This window comes from Oncorhynchus clarkii, chromosome 6 (genome assembly GCF_045791955.1).
Source record: "Oncorhynchus clarkii lewisi isolate Uvic-CL-2024 chromosome 6, UVic_Ocla_1.0, whole genome shotgun sequence".
NCBI lineage: Eukaryota > Metazoa > Chordata > Actinopteri > Salmoniformes > Salmonidae > Oncorhynchus > Oncorhynchus clarkii.
The window spans coordinates 31,742,794-31,763,348 of NC_092152.1; the positions used below are offsets into that span (position 1 = coordinate 31,742,794).

At 43.6% G+C, this 20,555-nt stretch overlaps 1 protein-coding gene across 1 annotated transcript; it reads right to left on the reverse strand.

The window, feature by feature from the left end:
* Positions 1–13,195: 13,195 nt before the first annotated feature.
* LOC139410976 (uncharacterized) lies at positions 13,196–18,619 on the reverse strand. Its single transcript, XM_071156717.1, has 2 exons — positions 18,458–18,619; positions 13,196–15,137 (listed from the first exon to the last, which is right to left on the reverse strand). Exon 2 carries the CDS (start codon positions 15,120–15,122, stop codon positions 14,322–14,324), a length of 801 nt encoding a protein of 266 aa, XP_071012818.1. The 5' UTR covers positions 15,123–15,137; positions 18,458–18,619; the 3' UTR covers positions 13,196–14,321.
* Positions 18,620–20,555: the final 1,936 nt, after the last annotated feature.

A 20,555-nucleotide genomic window follows, 5' to 3' on the forward strand; every position in this document is an offset into this window, starting at 1 on the left:
GGTAACAGTCAGTGAGAGCTTTCCAAGGTGAGAAGGGTGCAACTGCAGCCCGTAATTCGGGGCGTTCCTGCATGTGGGCATTCCTGCACCTGCAGGGACCCCTCTTTATAAACTCAGCAAAAAAAAGAAACGTACCTTTTTCAGGACCCTGTCCTTCAAAGATAATTCATAAAAATCCAAATAACGTCACAGATCTTCATTGTAAAGTGTTTAAACACTGTTTCCCATGCTTGTTCAATGAACCATGAACAATTAATGAACATGCACCAGTAGAATGATCGTTAAGACACAAATCAAATCAAATTTTATTTGTCACATACACATGGTTAGCAGATGTTAATGCGAGTGTAGCGAAATGCTTGTGCTTCTAGTTCCGACAATGCAGTAATAACCAACAAGTAATCTAACTAACAATTCCAAAACTACTGTCTTGTCACAGTGTAAGGGGATAAAGAATATGTACATAAGGATATATGAATGAGTGATGGTACAGAGCAGCATAGGCAAGATACAGTAGATGGTATCGAGTACAGTATATACATATGAGATGAGTATGTAAACAAAGTGGCATAGTTAAAGTGGCTAGTGATACATGTATTACATAAGGATACAGTCGATGATATAGAGTACAGTATATACGTATGCATATGAGATGAATAATGTAGGGTAAGTAACATTATATAAGGTAGCATTGTTTAAAGTGGCTAGTGATATATTTACATCATTTCCCATCAATTCCCATTATTAAAGTGGCTGGAGTTGAGTTAGTGTCAGTGTGTTGGCAGCAGCCACTCAATGTTAGTGGTGGCTGTTTAACAGTCTGATGGCCTTGAGATAGAAGCTGTTTTTCAGTCTCTCGGTCCCAGCTTACAGCCAGTAGGCAATTAAGGTCACAGTTATGAAAACTTAGGACACTAAAGAGGCCTTTCTACTGACTCTGAGGAACACCAAAAGAAAGATGCCCAGGGTCCCTGCTCATCTGCGTAAACGTGCCTTAGGCATGCTGCAAGGAGGCATGCAGATGTGGCCAGGGCAATAAATTGCAATGTCCGTACTGTGAGACGCCTAAGACAGAGCTACAGGGAGACAGGACAGACAGCTGATCGTCCTCGCAGTGGCAGACCACGTGTAACAACACCTGCACAGGATCGGTACATCTGAACATCATACCTGCGAGACAGGTACAGGATGGCAACAACAACTGCCCGAGTTACACCAGGAACGCACAATCCCTCCATCAGTGCTCAGACTGTCCACGATAGACTGCGAGAGGCTGGACTGAGGGCTTGTAGGCCTGTTGTAAGGCAGGTCCTCACCAGACATCACCGGCAACAACGTCGCCTATGGGCACAAACCCACCGTTGCTGGACCAGACAGGACTGGCAAAAGTGCTCTTCACTGAGGAGTCGCGGTTTTGTCTCACCATCGGTGATGGTCGGATTCACGTTTATCGTCAAAGGAATGAGCGTTACACCGAGGCCTGCACTCTGGAGCGGGATCGATTTGGAGGTGTAGGGTCCATTATGGTCTGGGGCGGTGTGTCACAGCATCATTGGACTGAGTTTGTTGTCATTGCAGGCAATCTCAACGCTGTGCGTTACAGGGAAGACATCCTCCTCCTTCATGTGGTACCCGTTCTAAAGGCTCATCCTGACATTACCCTCCAGCATGACAATGCCACCAGCCATACTGCTCATTCTGTGCATTATTTCCTGCAAGACAGGAATGTCAGTGTTCCATTGAGCACGTCTGGGACCTGTTGGATCGGAGGGTGAGGGCTAGGGCCATTCCCCACCAGAAATGTCCTGGAACTTGCAGGTGCCTTGGTGGAAGAGTGGGGTAACATCTCACAGCAAGAACTGGAAAATCTGGTGCAGTCCAAGAGGAGGAGATGCACTGCAGTACTTAATGCAGCTGGTGGCCACACCAGATACTGACTGTTACTTTTGATTTTGGCCCCCCTTTGTTCAGGGACACATTATTCCATTTCTGTTTGTCTGTGGAACTTGTTCAGTTTACGTCTCAATTGTTGAATCTTATGTTCATACACATATTTACACGTGTTAAGTTTGCTGAAAATAAACGCAGTTGACAGTGAGAACGTTTCTTTTTTTGCTGAGTTAATTTAAAAATTGACCAATAGAAGTAATGACTCCAGTACATAGGCAGGAGGGCTCCAATACAGTCAATGACGGTAATGCACCATAACGTTTAGTCCCAACCACATATAAACCCCACAGAAGAGGCGGGGGCAACAACGTAGATAGCTATAGTTAGTACACACAGGTAGTGTCCTTCGCCCCTGCCTGTCGGGCACTGTTTTCCCACAGTTCTGTTAAATATGGCAAGGGAAGGTGTTCAGCAGGAGGGAGCGAAGGAAACTGAGTGCTACCATAGCCAGCTAGTCCTAAAGAGGACAACGGTACATGGAAGGCGGGTGCAACGCTGTATTATGCCCTTACAAAAAAAGATTGCAGTAAGTAAGTGCAGTCGACGTATTTTGGATGCAGTAATTGCAGAATAACTGCAGTAAAAAAAAAACATATTTTGGATGCAGTATTTGCAGCATACTGCAGTTACACTGCACTCGAACTACAGTTATACTACAGCGTACTGCAGTTATACTGCACTTTGACTGCAATTGTTTTCCGTAAGGGTAGCTCGTTAAGTAGCAAGCTAAATTGCACACAGTGTCCTCTCCACCTCCCACCTGCTGTGAACCGGAGAAGCTAGCGGTAGGCGATACTGGTAGACAGTGTACTTCGCTCCTGCCTGTTGGGCACGTTTTTTTTTCAGTACAAAGCAGGCAGAGGCGACACCGTGTGCTAACTAGCTAGCTAGCACATGACGTCGCTAACTAGTAAGCAAGCTAGTTAGCCCATAGTGTCACTCCCGCCTACTGTGCTAGCAGTAGACAGTGTCCTTCGCCCCCACCTGTCGGGCACTGTTTTTCCCGCAGTTCTGTTAACAACGGTGAGGGCAGATGTTCAGCAGACGGGATCGAAGGACACTGTCTACCGGTGAAAAAACTCAGATAATACTTTTATTTCCCTTTTGACCCACATTCAAAAGTGTCATACAAGCATGAAGAGTTGCTCGAGGGGGGCGTTCATGCAGGAACCAATGGGATGCTCGGGGGGGGGAGGTTCCTGCAGGAACACCGTGAATTGCGGGCTGCAGTTGTTCACTGTTGTCCAAGGTAGAGCCTGGCAAGTGAACACACCCCCAGATTCTATGCAAAATTCAAAACGTCATGTAATCTGGTACCTTTCCAAAATATCCGACTGTTACCATTACCGAAGTCACCCTTAAGAAGACACAAACCAGAAGGTTGAATGACATTATATTTACACTTTACCAGTTGTAGGCATACCTGCTGTTGGTCCTTTTGGTGGTAGGATGTGGAGACAGGGTTTCCACAAGAAGGTGTTGTTTACCCTACTTTTTAGGGCGCTGGTAGGTTCTGTCTCTTATATTTTAGATCTCTTGATGCATTGCACGTGATGCACAATATGTAAATAATAACCAAATATGTGGACCGAAGCACATTTATGGGAAGTGGTCCACTATTTGTGCGAATTGCATCAGTATTGAAAATAAAAATCGTAAATAGAAACGATATACAGACCAGCGTACTGAAGGTCGGGTTGATAACACTTCTCTGTGGATATTTTGTATCAGATTAGATCCGACATAGGGACAAAATTGGCGGACAAAATGTCAAGTAAATTGAAATGAAGTTAGTTCAACATGTAATGGGACTGTTCGGGAATGCTGAGCCTGCATGTTAGAGGCGTGTGTAAATATTTAAATCTCTGATTCTAAGAGGCTATCTGGTACCGAGCTACATGGCAAGAAGACGACAACCAAATAACAATTATATTTTATTTGGACAAAAATGCTAAAATTCTTCTTGAAAAGAGCCGATACTGAATCTCCCTGCAATTAAATAAAGCCAGATTTACAGTAGGCAATTAAGCAATTTTAATGGCCGATGTCATGATGAGCTTTCACCATGATTGTACATTGGGGTTTGGGGAAAATATAGTATGTATCCCTGTGCAATGGGAAGCACATAAGAAGTAGCCTATTGCACTGTTATGCAGTTCATCACCGATATCATGTGAGTAAATTCATCATTGTGGGATATTTATATCTATTTGTTCATATATGCTCTGAAATTATTGGGCGTGTTCCTCTGCCCAGGCATTGCTGATGCAGATCAGATCTTATAATGCCTGGCTAGGTATTGCTAACTTAAAGAAAATTCCACTCAAAAACTATCTTTTGGTATTTGTTTCATTAGTCCACTGTTGATACAGTCTCAAAATGTTTTGCATGTCAGCAAATCAGTTTAAGATATACAGTATAACTTAAAAAATACAGAAAGTCTCACACTGATGCATTATGCCGCATGCAACGTGACTATTACAGAGTCAGCAACAGCAGGCAAAGAAAAGCAAAACAAATGTTTAGGAATAAGAGATTTGTCACCAACTACCATTCCGAAATGGTGACGCTCTAAACATGTTCAAATTCCTATAGGAACACAGCCATTTTAGAAGTGCAGGGCTTGTGCAACATGCCATGCCTTTATTTTTTCGTCTTACAGGAATGCTATACATACACTGCATTCGGAAAGTATTCAGATCCTTTGACTTTCCCCCCAAAAAATTACGTTACAGCCTTATTCTAAAATGGATTAAATTGTTTTTTTCCCTTCATCAATCTACACATAATACTCTATAATGACATAACATTGAAGGTTGTGCAATGTAACAGCAATATTTAGACTTAGGGTTGCCACCTGTTCGACAAAATATGGAATGGTTCCGTATTTCACTGAAAGAATAAACGTTTTGTTCTCGAAATTATAGTTTCCGGATTTGACCATATTAATGACCAAATGGCTCATATTTCTGTGTGTTTATTATAATTAAGTCTATAATTTGATATTTGATAGAGCAGTATGACTGAGCGGTGGTAGGCAGCAGCAGGTTCGTAAGCATTCATTCAAACAGCACTGTTCTGCGTTTGCGAGCAGCTCTTAACAATGCTTGATGCACTGTTTAGGACTTCAAGTCCATCAACCCCTGAGATTAGGCTGGCAATACTATAGTGCCTATAAGAACATCCAATAGTCAAAGGTATATGAAATACAAATGGTATAGGAAGAAATAGTCGACGTGTCATAATTCCTATAATAACTACAACCTAAAACTTCTTAACTGGAAATATTGAAGAACTGGGAATATTGAACCACCAGCTTTCACATGTTCTCGTGTTCTGAGCAAGGAACTTAAACGGGAGCTTTTTTACATGGCACATATTGCACTTTTACTTTCTTCTCCAACACTGTGTTTTTGCATTATTTTAACCAAATTGAACAGGTTTCATTATTTATTTTACACTAAATAGATTTTATTTATGTATTATATTAAGTTAAAATAAAAGTGTTCATTGTTCATTCAGTATTGTTGTAATTGTCATTATTATAAATATATATAAAAATTGTCTGATTAATCGGTATCGGTATCAGCATTGAAAAATCATAATCGGTCGACCTCTACTCCAGAGATGTTTGACTTGATTCAAGTCCAGGCTCTGCCTGGGCTGCTCAAGGACATTCAGAGATTTGTCCCCAAGCTACACCTGTGTTGTCTTGGCTGTGTGCTTAGTCGTCCTGTTGGAAAGTGAACCTTCACCCCCTGTCTCAGGTCCTGAGCGCTCTGGAGCAGATCTCTCTGTACTTTGTTTCGTTCAACTTTCGTCTCCCAGTCCCTGCCACTGAAAAACATCCCCACAGCATAATGCTGCCACCACCATGCTTCCCTGTAGGGATGGTGCCAGGTTTCTTCCAGACATGACGCTTGGCATTCAGGCCAAAGAGTTCAATCTTGGTTTCATCAGACCACAGAATCTTTTTTTCTTATGGTGTGAGAGTCTTTAGGTGCCTTTTGGTAAACTCCAAGCTGGCTGTCATGCCTTTTACTGAGGAGTGGCTTGGTGGAGTGCTGCAGAGATGGTTGTCCTTTTGGAAGGTTCCCCCATCTCCACAGAGGTACTCTGGAGCTCTGTCAGAGTGACCCTCGGGTTCATGGTCACCTCCCTGACCAAGGCCCTTTCCCCCGATTGCTCAGTTTGGCCGGGCGGCCAGCTCTAGGAAGAGTCTTGGTGGTTCCAAACTTCTTTCATTTAAGAATGTTGGAGGCCACTGTGTTCTTAACTGAATCTGTTCTTAACTGACTTGCCTGGTTAAATAAAGGTAACATTTAAAAAAAATATATATATATATATGGCAGGCAGAGATGGCAGCTAAATGCACCTATATAGTGGAAAAAAGCTTTTTCCTTGTCGAAAAGGTCCAGCAGAAAGCAAAGTACCTCTGGAATGAAGCAAATAAATGGAATTATCTGTTTCTGATTGCACCATGTTGCAAATACACACCACTTATTGTTGTATAGTGAGCATGTGGCTGGAGCTTTAGCATTCTGAATAGTCTCCACATCTTTCAGCGTGGGCTGAGATTTATCCTCTCATTGGCCGGCCCCAAAAGACCACCATGTCCGGACGGGGATGAAAAATCTCTCAGTTCGGATGGGTCAGCAGATCCCTGAGTAACAGTAGTTGCCAGGGCGTACTCATAAACCTGCCAATTATAGGCGTGTGGAACGCAATTTCTCCTTAGAGCAATTTTATTAGACGGAGTGTACCCTTGTTGTATTGCTCCTGCACCCAAATTACCTGGCTGATGACAGCTAGGCTCTCTCACAGTAGCAGAGGAACAGAGCAGAAGATCTGTTACAGCGGCATAACCCTTGGAAGCACACGCAAGATGGTGGCTATGGGACCATCGAAACCCGTCATATTGGTATCCATGTAGCGGACGGCAGGACAAGGAGACAAACGGTTGCGGGTTGTTAGTGCAGTCAAAAACCCTCTACCATAGGATAGAGTGGAATTGACACTACAGGATATTTAACCAAGTGGATGGAGAACTAGTGACCAGCCTGAGAAGGTTATACGAGCCTAGTGGATCTTAGTAGGATAAACTCTGGCTTGTACCTCCTAGGATGTGCTCCACACCGGAGGTATTCCTCTCCCCCAGGATTCCCTTGTTGCCGTGCTCGTTTTAGGAGGTTGATGTTCTGGGAGGGGGGAAATCCACTCTGTAGAGGGTGAGCCTCAAGACCGTGTGCTTAAATGGTCATTCAAAAAAATGTTTATCATCTCCAGCACCACTCCAACATGTGGACACCTGCTTGTCGAACATCTCATTCCAAAATCATGGGTATTAATATGAAGTTGGTCCCCCCTTTGCTGCTATAACATCTTCCACTATTCTGGGAAGGCTTTCCACCAGGTGTTGGAACATTGCTGCGGGGACTTGCTTCCATTCAGCCACAAGAGCTTAGTTTAGGCTTGGCTCGCAGTCGGCATTCCAATTCATCCCAAAGATTTTCGATGGGGTTGAGGTCAGGGCTATGTGCAGGCCAGTCAAATTCTTCCACACTGATCTCGACAAACAATTTTTGTATGGACCTCGCTTTGTGCATGGGGGCATTGTCATGCTGAAATTGGAAAGGGCCTTCCCCAAACTGTTGCTACAAAGTTGGAAGCACAGAATCTTCCAGAATGTCATTGCAGCGTTAAGATTTCCCTTCACTGGAACTAAGGGGCCTTGCCCCAACCATGAAAAACTGCCCCAGACCATTATTCCTCCTCCACCTAACTTTACAGTTGGCACTATGCATTGGGGCAGGTAGCGTTCTCCTGGCATCCGCCAAACCCAGATTCATCCGTCAGACTGCCAGATGGTGAAGTGTGATTCATCACTCCAGAGAATGCGTTTCCACTGCTCCAGAGTACAATGGTGGCGATCTTTACACTACTTTACACCAACGCTTGGCATTGCGCATGGTGATCTTAGGCTTGTGTGCAGCTGCTTTGCCATGGAATCCAATTTCATGAAGCTCCCAACAAACAGTTATTGTGCTGACGTTGCTTCCAGAGGCAGTTTGGAACTCGGTAGTGAGTTTTGTACACTCATTGTATATCACAAATACAACTGCTGGAGAGTTTGTACTGTTTTATGTTTTTGTGGCAGATGTTTAAGATTGATGTGTTTGTTGGTAGTTTAATAGGCCTATGAATAGTGATTCTCGAATGATACTCATAAATGTTGAACCAGATGGAATAAATCATTCATATTTTGTTTTTTCAACTGCCAACAAAGGCATTTTAAATCTTATCAATTAATAGATGAGAAGTGGACATTTATCAAATTATTTATTTAATTATGTTAATTGTATCTTTGGCATTCAAGTTTTTTGTTTAGTTGGCTCGCTGGTTGTATAGAGACAGGATCATGGTCCCTGTGGGAAGTTACACACAACTAGACAACTGAGGTACAGTTACATTTTAGCAATTGCACTGCTGATAATAGTGCCATTGCACAAATTGAATACAAATATAAATAGTGGTATATGTTAGTGTATGTTCTTCCTCGTCGCTCAGGGGGAAAAGTTGTCTATACTGTTGATATTTTGTAAATCCCTTACAGTAAGTATTTAGCCATGCATGAGCCTCGGCTTGTGCGAGTCGGAATGGCTCATAGGAGCAGGAGCCTATGAGGTAGGTTGATGTACAAGTACACCCCCTGGACAGGACGCTAGTCTATCGCAGGGCCTTAGCATTAAATCTATCTCCTTAATGCTGAGTGTCAAGCAGAGATGCACCAATCCCATTACAATCTTTGGTATGACTTGGCTGGGAATTGAACTCCCAAACTTCCAGTCTCAGGACAGGCACTGAAACCTAAAGGCCATTGAGTTGTGTGTTACAGTACCAGTTAAAATAATCTGATAAACAAAAGGTTTTTAGTATATTTTGCTCTCATGATTGCTGAGGTGGGGCCACGCTTTGGTAATGGGCAAGTATATTTTTCAGGACTAGCAGCACTGCTGGCATGAGGAGACGCACCAGCACACACAACACAGCCAACAGGCATATGACTGATGAGGAGCCCTGCAGAGTGAGGGTTCTGGGAGTGGGTGAAGGTGAGGAGCCACCCTGGTTTGTGAAACATTTTGACTCTACAGCGCTTGAGTTACCAGGGGAGTATTGGCCTGTAACAACCTTGGCTCCTTAATGGGTAAAAAAGTGGTATAAGGCTCCTTGAGTGGGGCTACAGATGGTGTTGAATTCAGAAAAAAGCACTCTTCATAGCTTAGGTCCTCTAATATGTATTGGTCAGATAGAAAGCGAGATTGAGGGGCATCTTTGTGAAGGTATGGTGATTGAATGAGGCTCTTTACATTGAAGATTCCCTCCGACACTTGCTTTCATGAACCAGAGAGACTTACAAAATCCCTGATGTATGAGTATAGGGAGTGATGTATGTGTATAGGGAGTGATGTATGAGTATAGGGAGTGATGTATGTGTATAGGGAGTGATGTATGTGTATAGGGAGTGATGTATGTGTATAGGGAGTGATGTATGTGTATAGGGAGTGATGTATGAGTATAGGTGTAACTGATGTGAAATGGCTAGCTAGTTAGCGGGGTGTGCGCTAATAGTGTTTCAATCGATGACGTCACTCGCTCTGAGATCTTGAAGTAGTTGTTCCCCTTGCTCTGAAAGGCAGCGGCTTTTGTGGAGTGATGGATAACGATGCTTCGAGGGTGGCTGTTGTCGATGTGTGCAGAGGGTCCCTGGTTCGGGGCGAGGAGAGGAGAGGGACGGAAGCTATACTGTTACATAGGCAGTGTGGTTTCCACTGTGTAGGTATCCAGCTCTGTCTCTGGCTTTGTGGTGAAGCTGAGGTGAGAAACTTTATCATTAGGCTTCAGGACCCGTGGACAGATAGACATGACAGATAAGGTGAGGAGCATGCAATGTGTGAGATGTGCTGGCTCAGCATACATCAGGTCAGTGGCCATCTTTAGCCTTCCATTAAGTAGCCACCTGTACAGGATGTCACACTCATCCTGTGGTTGAGGCGGAGCTCCTGCAGCCCAGAGAGGGCCCAGCGTAGGTGGTCCACAATACAGAGCTGGTTCCAGGCCACAGAGACGACAGATGTGGTGAGAGAGATGGAGATGGGCAGGGACATCAGGCCCAGGGAATCAAAGAAGACCATCAGCCCTGGGTGAGGACAGCACCAGGCCTCGGGGCAGGGGGGTGTCACAAGGCAGGCCAGGGGAAACGCACACAGCAGTATGAGACCAGAGGCGCCATGGCATGGCTCATTAGGAGGAGTGGGGGAAGAGAAGGAGAGGGAGGAAAAAGGACAAGGCAACGTGGAGACAAGCACCAGCTGCAATCTACCTACTAATGACTACTAAATCATTTGGATAAAAAACTACAGCAGCATGCACTGCATTTAATAACAAAGACAACTGTGTGTGTTACTGAGACATAGCCTAAGGCAATTTCAGAGGCAGATATAATTTGGATGGATATAATTATAAGGAAGGGGAGTCACAGATTATTCCGAGCTGTCATTCCAGTCATATGAAGCTTGGATTTTTAAAAAGATAAGACCGTGTTGATATAGTAAAAGTCAAATAAGGTTATGGTAAAAGAGAATGTGTTTAACGACCTGATTTAAACAAAAGCTAAATAAAGAACATGTGCTATTGTCACATTTGTCAGTGTGACCATCGTCATTGTAAATCTCTAAGAAATAGTCTTAAATTCAGATACACAAAATCAAATCAAATGTATTTATATAGCCCTTCATACATCAGCTGATATCTCAAAGTGCTGTACAGAAACCCAGCCTAAAACCCCAAACAGCAAGCAATGCAGGTGTAGAAGCACGGTGGCTAGGAACAACTCCCTAGAAAGGCCAAAACCTAGAGAGGAACCAGGCTATGTGGGGTGGCCAGTCCTCTTCTGGCTGTGCCGGGTGGAGATTATAACAGAACATGGCCAAGATGTTCAAATGTTCATAAATGACCAGCATGGTCAAATAATAATAATCACAGGCAGAACAGTTGAAACTGGAGCAGCAGCACGGCCAGGTGGACTGGGGACAGCAAGGAGTCATCATGCCCGGTAGTCCTGAGGCATGGTCCTAGGGCTCAGGTCCTCCGAGAGAGAGTAAGAAAGAGAGAATTAGAGAGAGCATACTTAAATTCACACAGGACACCGGATAGGACAGGAGAAGTACTCCAGATATAACAAACTGACCCTAGCACCCCAACACATAAACTACTGCAGCCTAAATACTGGAGGCTGAGACAGGAGGGGTCAGGAGACACTGTGGCCCCATCCGATAACACCCCCGGACAGGGCCAAACCTGTACACAACCTGTAACTACTACCGTACTCAAACCATTGTGTACCATTCTTCCAGGGCTCTGTTTCATCCGCTCTTCCCAATAAGTTGGCCAGCCAAGACGTCTATGGTCGATCCATTGTGTGACTGGCTCTCCAGAAACCACCGTCGTTGAGAATTTCAAGCAGCCGTCCATCAAAATTTGACGATGCCTTTAAGATGCTCTATTACCTGTTTTTTTATCCTCTTCATCCTCCAAAATGTATTCATTTTCAAGGGCAGAGAAACAACACTGAAGTCTCATAACATAAGAGAGGTAGAACCATGAAAATAGAAACACAGCAGGAGCAGACCTCCCTCAGGTAGCGTCCCGCTTACGACTAACATCCAGGTCATAGGACATCCTCCAACGTCCTGCCACTCTGAGAAGCTGCACTAAATGAAGCCTCGCCAGACCGAGACGCGGCTGTGTGCCTTCCGTACTCCCGGTAGAAAGAGTGAGAGTGCAGGAGTGGTATATTGCAGGATTATTTAGCACCTTGTTGAAAAAGAGGGAATCTGACCCTGGTGCGAGGCTCCCTCGGGGCTCATATTTCAGGCTCTACAAGCTTTGCACTTGCTTTTAGGCTGTTCTGCCTTCATCTTCGATGTTTGCTCTTCGGTAAAATGGCTCTGATTAACTGGGATCAAACTTTCATTTTTCACTTTGAAAACAAATTTTGTATTTGTCAATCATTCACCCCCTTTCTGTGGTAGGATATTTTATGATCATTAAATCACAAACGTTTAAGATGGTAATCGATTCTTTCTCTGTTTTAACTATGTTCTGTTCAAATAAAGATGGAAATCGATACTTTATCTTTACGTTTTAACTATGTTCTGTCTGGCAATGTAAACAGCCGGTGCTTACAGTACTTAAAACATTCACAGGAGGGCAGCATTTGCCTACCTTTAAGAATCCCTGGCACAAAATCATATACAGTAGAAGTGATCTGACATGATATGAGCTTGTGTGTACAAATCAGTGTCTTGTATTCAAATACACTCATGTTCCATTTCAATGCAAAGTATATAATGTTGTTGGATTGACAGCTGTTGAAATATTGATTGAATCTTGTAAGGAAGCTGGGGGGCAAGAGATCGAGGCTCTGGTCCCTTTCACTGGCTTTGTGTTTGGGCATGACACTACATGGTGGTGCCAGCCTCCTTGAACTGGCAAATCACCAATGTGGATATGCAGGTGACACTACAGACACATTTCCCATGTAATGTGTGAGTGGACAGAGTATTTCAAAGTTTGTTGCTGAAATATTTAGAGTATATATAACATGAACATACAACTGTAGGCACATCTGTCAATGCAGACAAAGGCCCACCCACCTGGCAGCCAGGCCCACACACCGAGGAGCCAGGCCCAGCCAATCGGAATGAGTTTTTCTCCACAAAAGGCAGAAATACTCCTCATCTCCCCCTCCACCTCCCCTCAGATGATTCCCAGGTGAAGAAGCTGGATGTGGAGGTCCTGGGCTGCCGTGGTTACATGTAGTCTGCGGTTGTGAGGCCAGTTGAACGTATTGCCAAATTCTCTAAAACAAGGTTGGAGGTGGCTTATGGTAGAGAAATTAACATTACATTATCTGGCAACAGCTCTGGTGGACATTCCTGCAGTCAGCATGCCAATTTCACGCTCCCTCAAAACTTGAGACATCTGTGGCATTGTATTGTGACAAAACTGCACATTTTAAAGTGGCCATTATTTTTCCCAGCACAAGGTGCACCTGTGTAAAGATTCTTGATATGCCACACCTGTCAGGTAGATGGATTAGCTTGGCAAAAGAGAAATGCTCACTAACAGGGATGTGAAAAATGTGTGTACAATACATGAGAGAAATAAGCTTTTGGTGCGTATGGAAAATTTCAGGGATTTTTTTATTTCAGCTCATGAAACATGGGACCAACACTTTAGAGGTTGCGTTTAGATTTTTGTTCTGTGTATGTTTTTGAAACACTTAATGAACATGGTGAAATCTCACACTCACTGCCTGTCTTTTACACTTACAATTTCCAGAAAAACATATATCAACAAAATCTCTATTGAAGCTGGACAAAAATAAAATAAGATCCATTACGCAAACAAAATGACCATAATGTACAGCAGAACTGAGGGTCACTGTAAAACAATCCTTAAAGGGACTCCGGAGAATTTGGGGATTTTAATTTACTTGAGTAATGTAAGTCCATTTTTAATAAAAACTTGCACTGACCTTTGTAACCACATACTCGCACCTGCAAATCACAGTTATTTTGATGTTCGGAAAACAATAGATAATGTAATACAAAAAAAGCAGCTCTACCGTCTATCCATGTAGCATGAGCAAATTCTCTTCAATATTAATCCACAAAGCACCCATGTGACATGTATATAATTGTAACATTTCTAATAAAGTAAGAGAAAAAAAGTCCATTGCTAAAAGAAAATATATTTTCTCAAATCAATCATTTACTGTGTTGAAATCAACTGGCCAGGTTATCGCCATAGAGTTAGCAAACAGAAATACGCTTGGCTTTCTCTCGTTCACAGAAGATAACTTTCTTTTTTTCTGTGTGAACTACATCTTTTTAGTTAAGCTTAACTGAGCAGCACTATTTCCCAACAGTAATAACATGCAAACATCCTATAAACACTGTTTTGGTATATGTGTTGACGTGTCGCTTTGAAAGCTATCAATTGATGAACAAATCTCATATTTCACAATGACTGTTTTCTACAACAAGGAAAGTATAGGAGGAATAATTTATCAGATATATCAAAAAGGACAGTCAGGGCTGAAATTCCTTATGTTTTTAAGGCCTGATAGTATGCTCTTTAGACCTAATTGTACAGTATCTGTATGCTAAAAGGTATCCACAAGGTCAGATTCCACATACAAGTTTGGCACACAGCAGCGGACGTACCCAGGGAGTTCCCTCCGCACAAGAAAAGGTTTCTCTCTCCTTTTTTTTGCTAGTTTACATGGTTGGAGCCCCAACCTATACTTAGTGGTTGGCCTTCCTCAGGTGGCAGGTGCAGACCATAGGCTGGCTGGCGCTGGAGCTGGAGCATTGCTGCACCTCCTCAGCCTTCTGCCCTTTGTGCTTAGGCTCCACCCTCCGCGTCTCCTTCTCCTCTACATCGTTCACTTTCTGGACCTCCTTCGGTTTGGGCTCCTTGCCCACCTTTTCCCCCACCAGCGCAGCAGAAGGGGTGCGTAGATTCTTGGGGGTTCCCTGGATCTGGACCCTCCTGGCTGAGTCAGGCCCGCCGCACACCCTACTCTGGACCTCACTGGAGGATTTGACTCCTTCTGCCGTGTGGTCCATATACTTGCTGGGTGAGTTGGCAGGAGGTTTGTGGGCCTCCAACTTGCGCTTTTGGCTCATGGTAGCGGCACAGCAGATGATGAAGATCATGACAATGAGGAGGGAGGTGACCACGATGATGATCAGCATATTATCCTGGAGGAAGTCCACCACCCGGGTGACCATAAAGTCCTTAAGGCGGATCATGGTGGTGGTGATGGTGTTGGTGATGGTGCTGACCAGGGTGGGGGCTAGGGTAGTGGTGGGGGAGACAGGGGAGACATCAACGGGGCCGACATCGACGGTGGGGGACACATCGACGGTGGGGGAGACAGGGTGGTGGGGGCTATCAACGGGGAATATAAGATCCGTCTCCCCTACGTCACCACTGCCATCCATGGAAATGCTGTAGACCATTGGCACATGCCTGGCACAGCCATGGCCCCAGAGCATAACCAGACTCACGCATGACAGGTGAAGAATCAAGTGGTGCCTCATCTTTCCTTCAGAATCCTGTAAAGACAAGAGGGAGACTTTCAAAAGAACATGTATTAAAATTGCAGATGGTTTAGAAATGTTGTGGTGTCAAATGAATGAATATTTGGGCTGATTTAAAGATAGGCTTTCATTTTCTGCCTCTGTATTACAGCAGCTACTGTAGGCCTACAACACAACTCCTTTCCTCTCAACTAAGAATGCAGCGGCAGTTGGGTTTCTAGTATTAGTATGAAGAAACATTCATCAAATGGTCTGATACAGTGTGATGAGGGATTCTGTGTCATAACTCAGAACAAAGTAGAAACAGCCCTGGTGTTGCAGATTTTCCCAATGACCAGATCAATCTTTTTTATTTCACCTTTATTTAACCAGGTCAGCCAGCTGAGAACAAGTTCTCATTTACAACTGCGTCCTGGCCAAGATAAAGCAAAGCAGTACGACACAAACAGAGTTACACATAAACAAACAGTCAATAACACAATAGAAAAAATCTATATACAGTGTGTGCAAGTGTAGTAAGATTTGGGAGGTAAGGCAATAAATAGGTTATAGTGGTGAAATAATTAAAATTTAGCATTAACACTGGAGTGAGATGTGCAGAAGATGATGTGCAAGTAGAGATACTGGGGTGCAAAGGAGCAAAAAAATAAATAATATGGGGATAAGGTAGTTGGGTGGGCTGTTTACAGATGGGCCGTGTACAAGTGCAATGATCTGTAAGCTGCTCTGACAGCTGATGCTTAAAGCTAGTGAGGGAGATATGGGTCTCCAGCTTCAGTGATTTTTGCAGTTCGTTCCAGACATTGGCAGCAGAGAACTGGAAGGAAAGGCAGCCAATGGATGAGTTGGCTTTGGGGGTAACCAGTGAAATGTACCTGCTGGAGAGCGTGCTATGGGTGGGTGTTGTTATGGTGACCAGTGAGCTGAGATAAGGCGGGGCTTACCTAGCAAAGACTTATAGCTGACCTGGAGCCAGTGTGTTTGGCGATGAATATGAAGCGAGGGCCAGCCAACGAGAGCATACAGGTCGCAGTGGTGGGTAGTATATGGGGCTTTGTTGACAAAACGGATGGCACTGTGATAGACTACATCCAATTTGCTGAGTAGAGTGTTGGAGGCTATGGATGGTCAGTTTCACGAGGGTAAGTTTGTCAGCATAAGTGAAGGAGGCTTTGTTGCAAAATAGTTAGCTGATTTTAGATGCCTAATGTGAGTCTGGAAGGAGAGTTTACAGTCTAACCAGACACCTAGGTATTTGTAGTTGTCCACATACTCTAAGTCAGAACCGTCCAGAGTAGTGATGCTAGACGGGCGGGCGGGTGCGGCCAGCGATCAGTTTAAGAGCAGGCATTTAGTTTTACTTGCATTTAAGAGCAGTTGGAGGCCACTGAAGTGTTGTATGGCATTGAAACTCGTCTGGCGGTTTGTTAACACAGTGTCCAAAGAAGGGCCAGAAGTATACAGAATGGTGTCGTCTGCGTAGAGGTGGATCAGAGAATCACCAGCAGCAAAAGCGGAATCTAAGTTTAATCACTACAGAACATCCACAATATTTCTCCCATTTCACATCTTGTATTACATCTATTTTAACTGTCTGTAGTCATTACTTATTTGGGGTGGAGTCCGTCAGTTTGAGGTTTTAATTTGCATAGAGAAGGGAGGCCACCCATCCACCACACCAAAGAGGGGAGGAAGCTATATATGCCACAGGGAGCAGGGAGGCGTGGGAGACTTGTGACTGTGGCCTCTATATTTACACTGGGCTGCAGCAGGCTAACGACAGGTTACGGGCAAGGATCTGATGGGTTATTTCTGCTCATATGGAAGCCTGCATTCAGCCTGCCTTAGGAATAGGTGGACTTACAGTATGCTCTACAGACAAAGAATCAAAGTGTCTAGAGCATCTAATGCAGTTCAAATTCAGTCTCAACATTACCTCGCAGTCCATGCTCTCTCTAAATGTAATGTCTTTCTGCCTCTCTCTTTAGCTCTGGTGAAATTATAATAAGAATATTTAGAGACTTGAAAATCAACTATTGAAGTGTTTAAAAAGGCATAGAACGGAGCCGAACTCAAATCTGTAACCCGGCACCTTCTCTGTGTCTGGAAATACATATAGTGTAATTACTACTCACTCATGAGGATGACTGGCTTCTAATCAGCCGCTTGTTACAATCAACCTCTGCTCCCTTACTCCTTCCTGTAAATGCTGTGCCCATGTCTGATTGTGTGGTCATGAATATGCATGTACTGTAAACCACAGTCATACTAAAATGGATGGTTATCTTGATCTCCCCACACATGCATGTGCAGTCAGGGTGGCTACAGAGCCACATGCACTCTGGACCATGGTATTAACCAGCCATAATTACATCTTCAGGAATATAATCACTGTAAGGCCCTCCATTGAAAGACCATCTAAAGAGAATCATCTTGAATTCCTCTCTCCATCTTCACCTACAAGCTACAAGAACCACCAATAAAACAACTGTATTGGTCATGTACACAGTAGGTATAAAAGGTGCGGCGAATTAAATGCTTTTGTGCCAGTTCCATCAACATTGCAGTACAATAATCAATATCAATAATACGAGTCAAATACAAAATAATGAGTAATAGAAGAGGTAGTGTCGTAGTAATATCATTTTATGTACACGGTATGATATACAGTATAGCTACAATAGCATAATAGATACTGAATGTGCTGTGTCAATTATGACTGTATTTACAACTATAAAGTGGGTAGTATCTTGGTCGCGCAGTTGAATACATAGTATATAATAGAACAGCAGAGTTGACTGTGTGTGCTTGTATGTAAGGGTTGGATGTGTGGATGTATATATAATCTCTAGGGCAGGTTGTCTCCGCGTGCTAATAGTCACTAAGGTGCAGGTCTGTGCCAGGAGACAGCTAGGGTTACCAATCACTTGTGTGATTGTGACTTTTTCCCCGGTAATTATTAATACCAGCTCTCTATAACATCTCGTTAAAGGTTCTATTCGCTCCAGGTCTTGACTTCTCGAACTTTGAGATATATATATATATATGAGGGACTTTATGCTTATCATGTTAACGCTACACTTTTCTCAAAACATTTTCTGATGTCTTCCCTTAAAAAAGGAAGTCTACAACTGTTAGTAGATGACAAACGAAAAAGGCAAGTAAATGCGATTTCCACAAAAATAAAACATCTCCTTCTCTGTCAGTCTCTAAACCTTAAATTGACAGGTTTGTCATCACTGTACAGTCTACAGCAATCAAAACAACTTGATTCTTGTTATACATGTTCTAACCATGAATTAAACTGAACAAAAATGTGAAAGGTCAGTACTTACAGATTGTATGTCTGGCTGGTGTCTCCTCTGGACTGAATGGTACTGGGATTCTAACAGCAGAGAAGGGGAGAGGGAGTGCAAGAGAGAGAGAGAGAGCAGAGAAGGAAATTGAGGGAGAAAGAGAGAGCTTCCAAGTTTCCACCCTTCTCCTATAACTTGAAGTATACTGAAAGTTATTTCTCCAATTGTAAAAAACAAAAGCCTGCTGATTGCAGAAAGATGTCCATCCCTCTACATTTCCATCTTCTCCTGCTACCTCCCCCAAATCCTCCTCTCCTTGCAGAGGGACATTGGTGGACGCTCACATACTTTGGTGGATGCTTTGGTCAGTGTAGAGAGGGGGGACAGTTAGGGGCTGCCATACTGAATATATTTTCCTTGCCTGCTCCTAAACATTACATATGATGGGAGATATTGATGAGGGGGACTGGGACATATACTTCTAATTATTCACAATCCCTGATTCACTGGTTCATGTGGCAATCTTGAAAGTTTAGCAATGAGGTCAAATACAAAATTCTGCTCTGGTGTTGTAGATGTTAGTGCAGTGCAATATGTGAGGGACTTTATTATCAAAGATGAAAATAAAACACCTTACCTTCACTCATAGTTGAATCAGTATTCTCTAAAATGGAAAATAACACTTATTCTTTGTACATTTTGAAGGTTAGTGGGTATTTTAGTTCTCCACAGGGCGAGTCCCTAGGTTTCTCTGCCTCCCACGGAATCCTCTAATTACGTGCTCCAGATTACAGCCCGTCTCCACACGGCCTACAGGACCAGCTCACAGGGCCCGTCTTTCATCATATCACACATACACATCTAACATATAAACGTTATGGTCTGCTATAAACACATACCTCAGTTCTCACATCCCTGCTGGCGCTGCAGGGCTTTTGTTCTGCCCACGCCTGTTTGGAGCACCTCGTGGTTCAGTCTTGCCATAAGAAGATTTTAAATCATAGGTTGAACAACTCAGTTCAACAGATATTTTTTTCTCCCCCGATTGATTTATTTTCTGAAGGTTTTGTTCAGTAAGTACAGGGAAGGTCAGGTGTCCACTTGCTTGGCCATAGTGATAGATTTGTATTTCTCAAGAGTAATGCTGAAAGTTAATGCTTTTTCTGTATGAGAACAAAACATTTGCTATGTAGTTGACAGACTCAAAGCTCTAGTGTGGTATATATTGTGAGTTTGACTAGTGTTACAAGCCTCTGTCAAGGTCTGGGATGGAGCTGTTGAGAGTGAGGTTGTCCCCGTCCTCTGCTGGACATCAGGGTTAAGTTGGGGACGTCTGGATCTCCCCTGGCCTCAATCAGTAGTACTGGTGGGGACCATTGCACACCATCTCTGTGCTCTGTAGCTGCTGGCCCGTGTCTGTATCTGCTGCCCCTCAGCTTGGTCAGGATGACGGTGCTGACAATGAACAACATCATTGGTGATCAGGCACTGAGACCTACCAGTCACTGGATGTCCTGGAGGATTTTGACATCCATTCTGTGGAGGAGTTGAAGGCAGTGGTAGGGTAGGGGGTTGGATGCAGGGCTGTTGAGATAGGGGTTTGTTTACCGCTCAAAGTGGTGTGGGCGATCTCAGTTTCATGGCCCGTCTCAAAGGTTTCAGTTCTCATTGTTTGCTGGGTTACGGAGACTGTTGTGTTTTCTGGCAGGTCTTTGGTGAGGGCTACAAGGGGCGTTGTTTGATGTGGTAGCTCAGACAGGTTTGGGGTCTATGGGTTGCTACCTCCCTGTAGACATTTTGATACAGCCTTGCTTGAGAGAAGCAGCAGTAAAACAAGAGCTGAACATCTCCCAGGCCTTGGGGGAAATATAGTGGAAATCTGTCAAGTGAAACGACAACAGCAAATATTGAGACTGAGTTGAACAACTGTTTCCTTGCACACAGACATTCATCACAAGCACCAAACTTTAAGAGGCATAATGTGCCCAATTCAAACCATGTTATGAGAATGTGATGATTAACTTGCTATTCTGTAATATATTGTGATACAGAACACTGCACTGCCAAGCACAATTACCCAGTACTTGCAATATGCATTTGCTTCATATTTAAGCTCATGTGTTACTCATCAACATTA

Bases quoted from the DNA above. Each gene is read 5' to 3' on its own strand.
- LOC139410976 (XM_071156717.1), bottom strand. From the start codon at position 15,122: ATGAGGCACCACTTGATTCTTCACCTGTCATGCGTGAGTCTGGTTATG.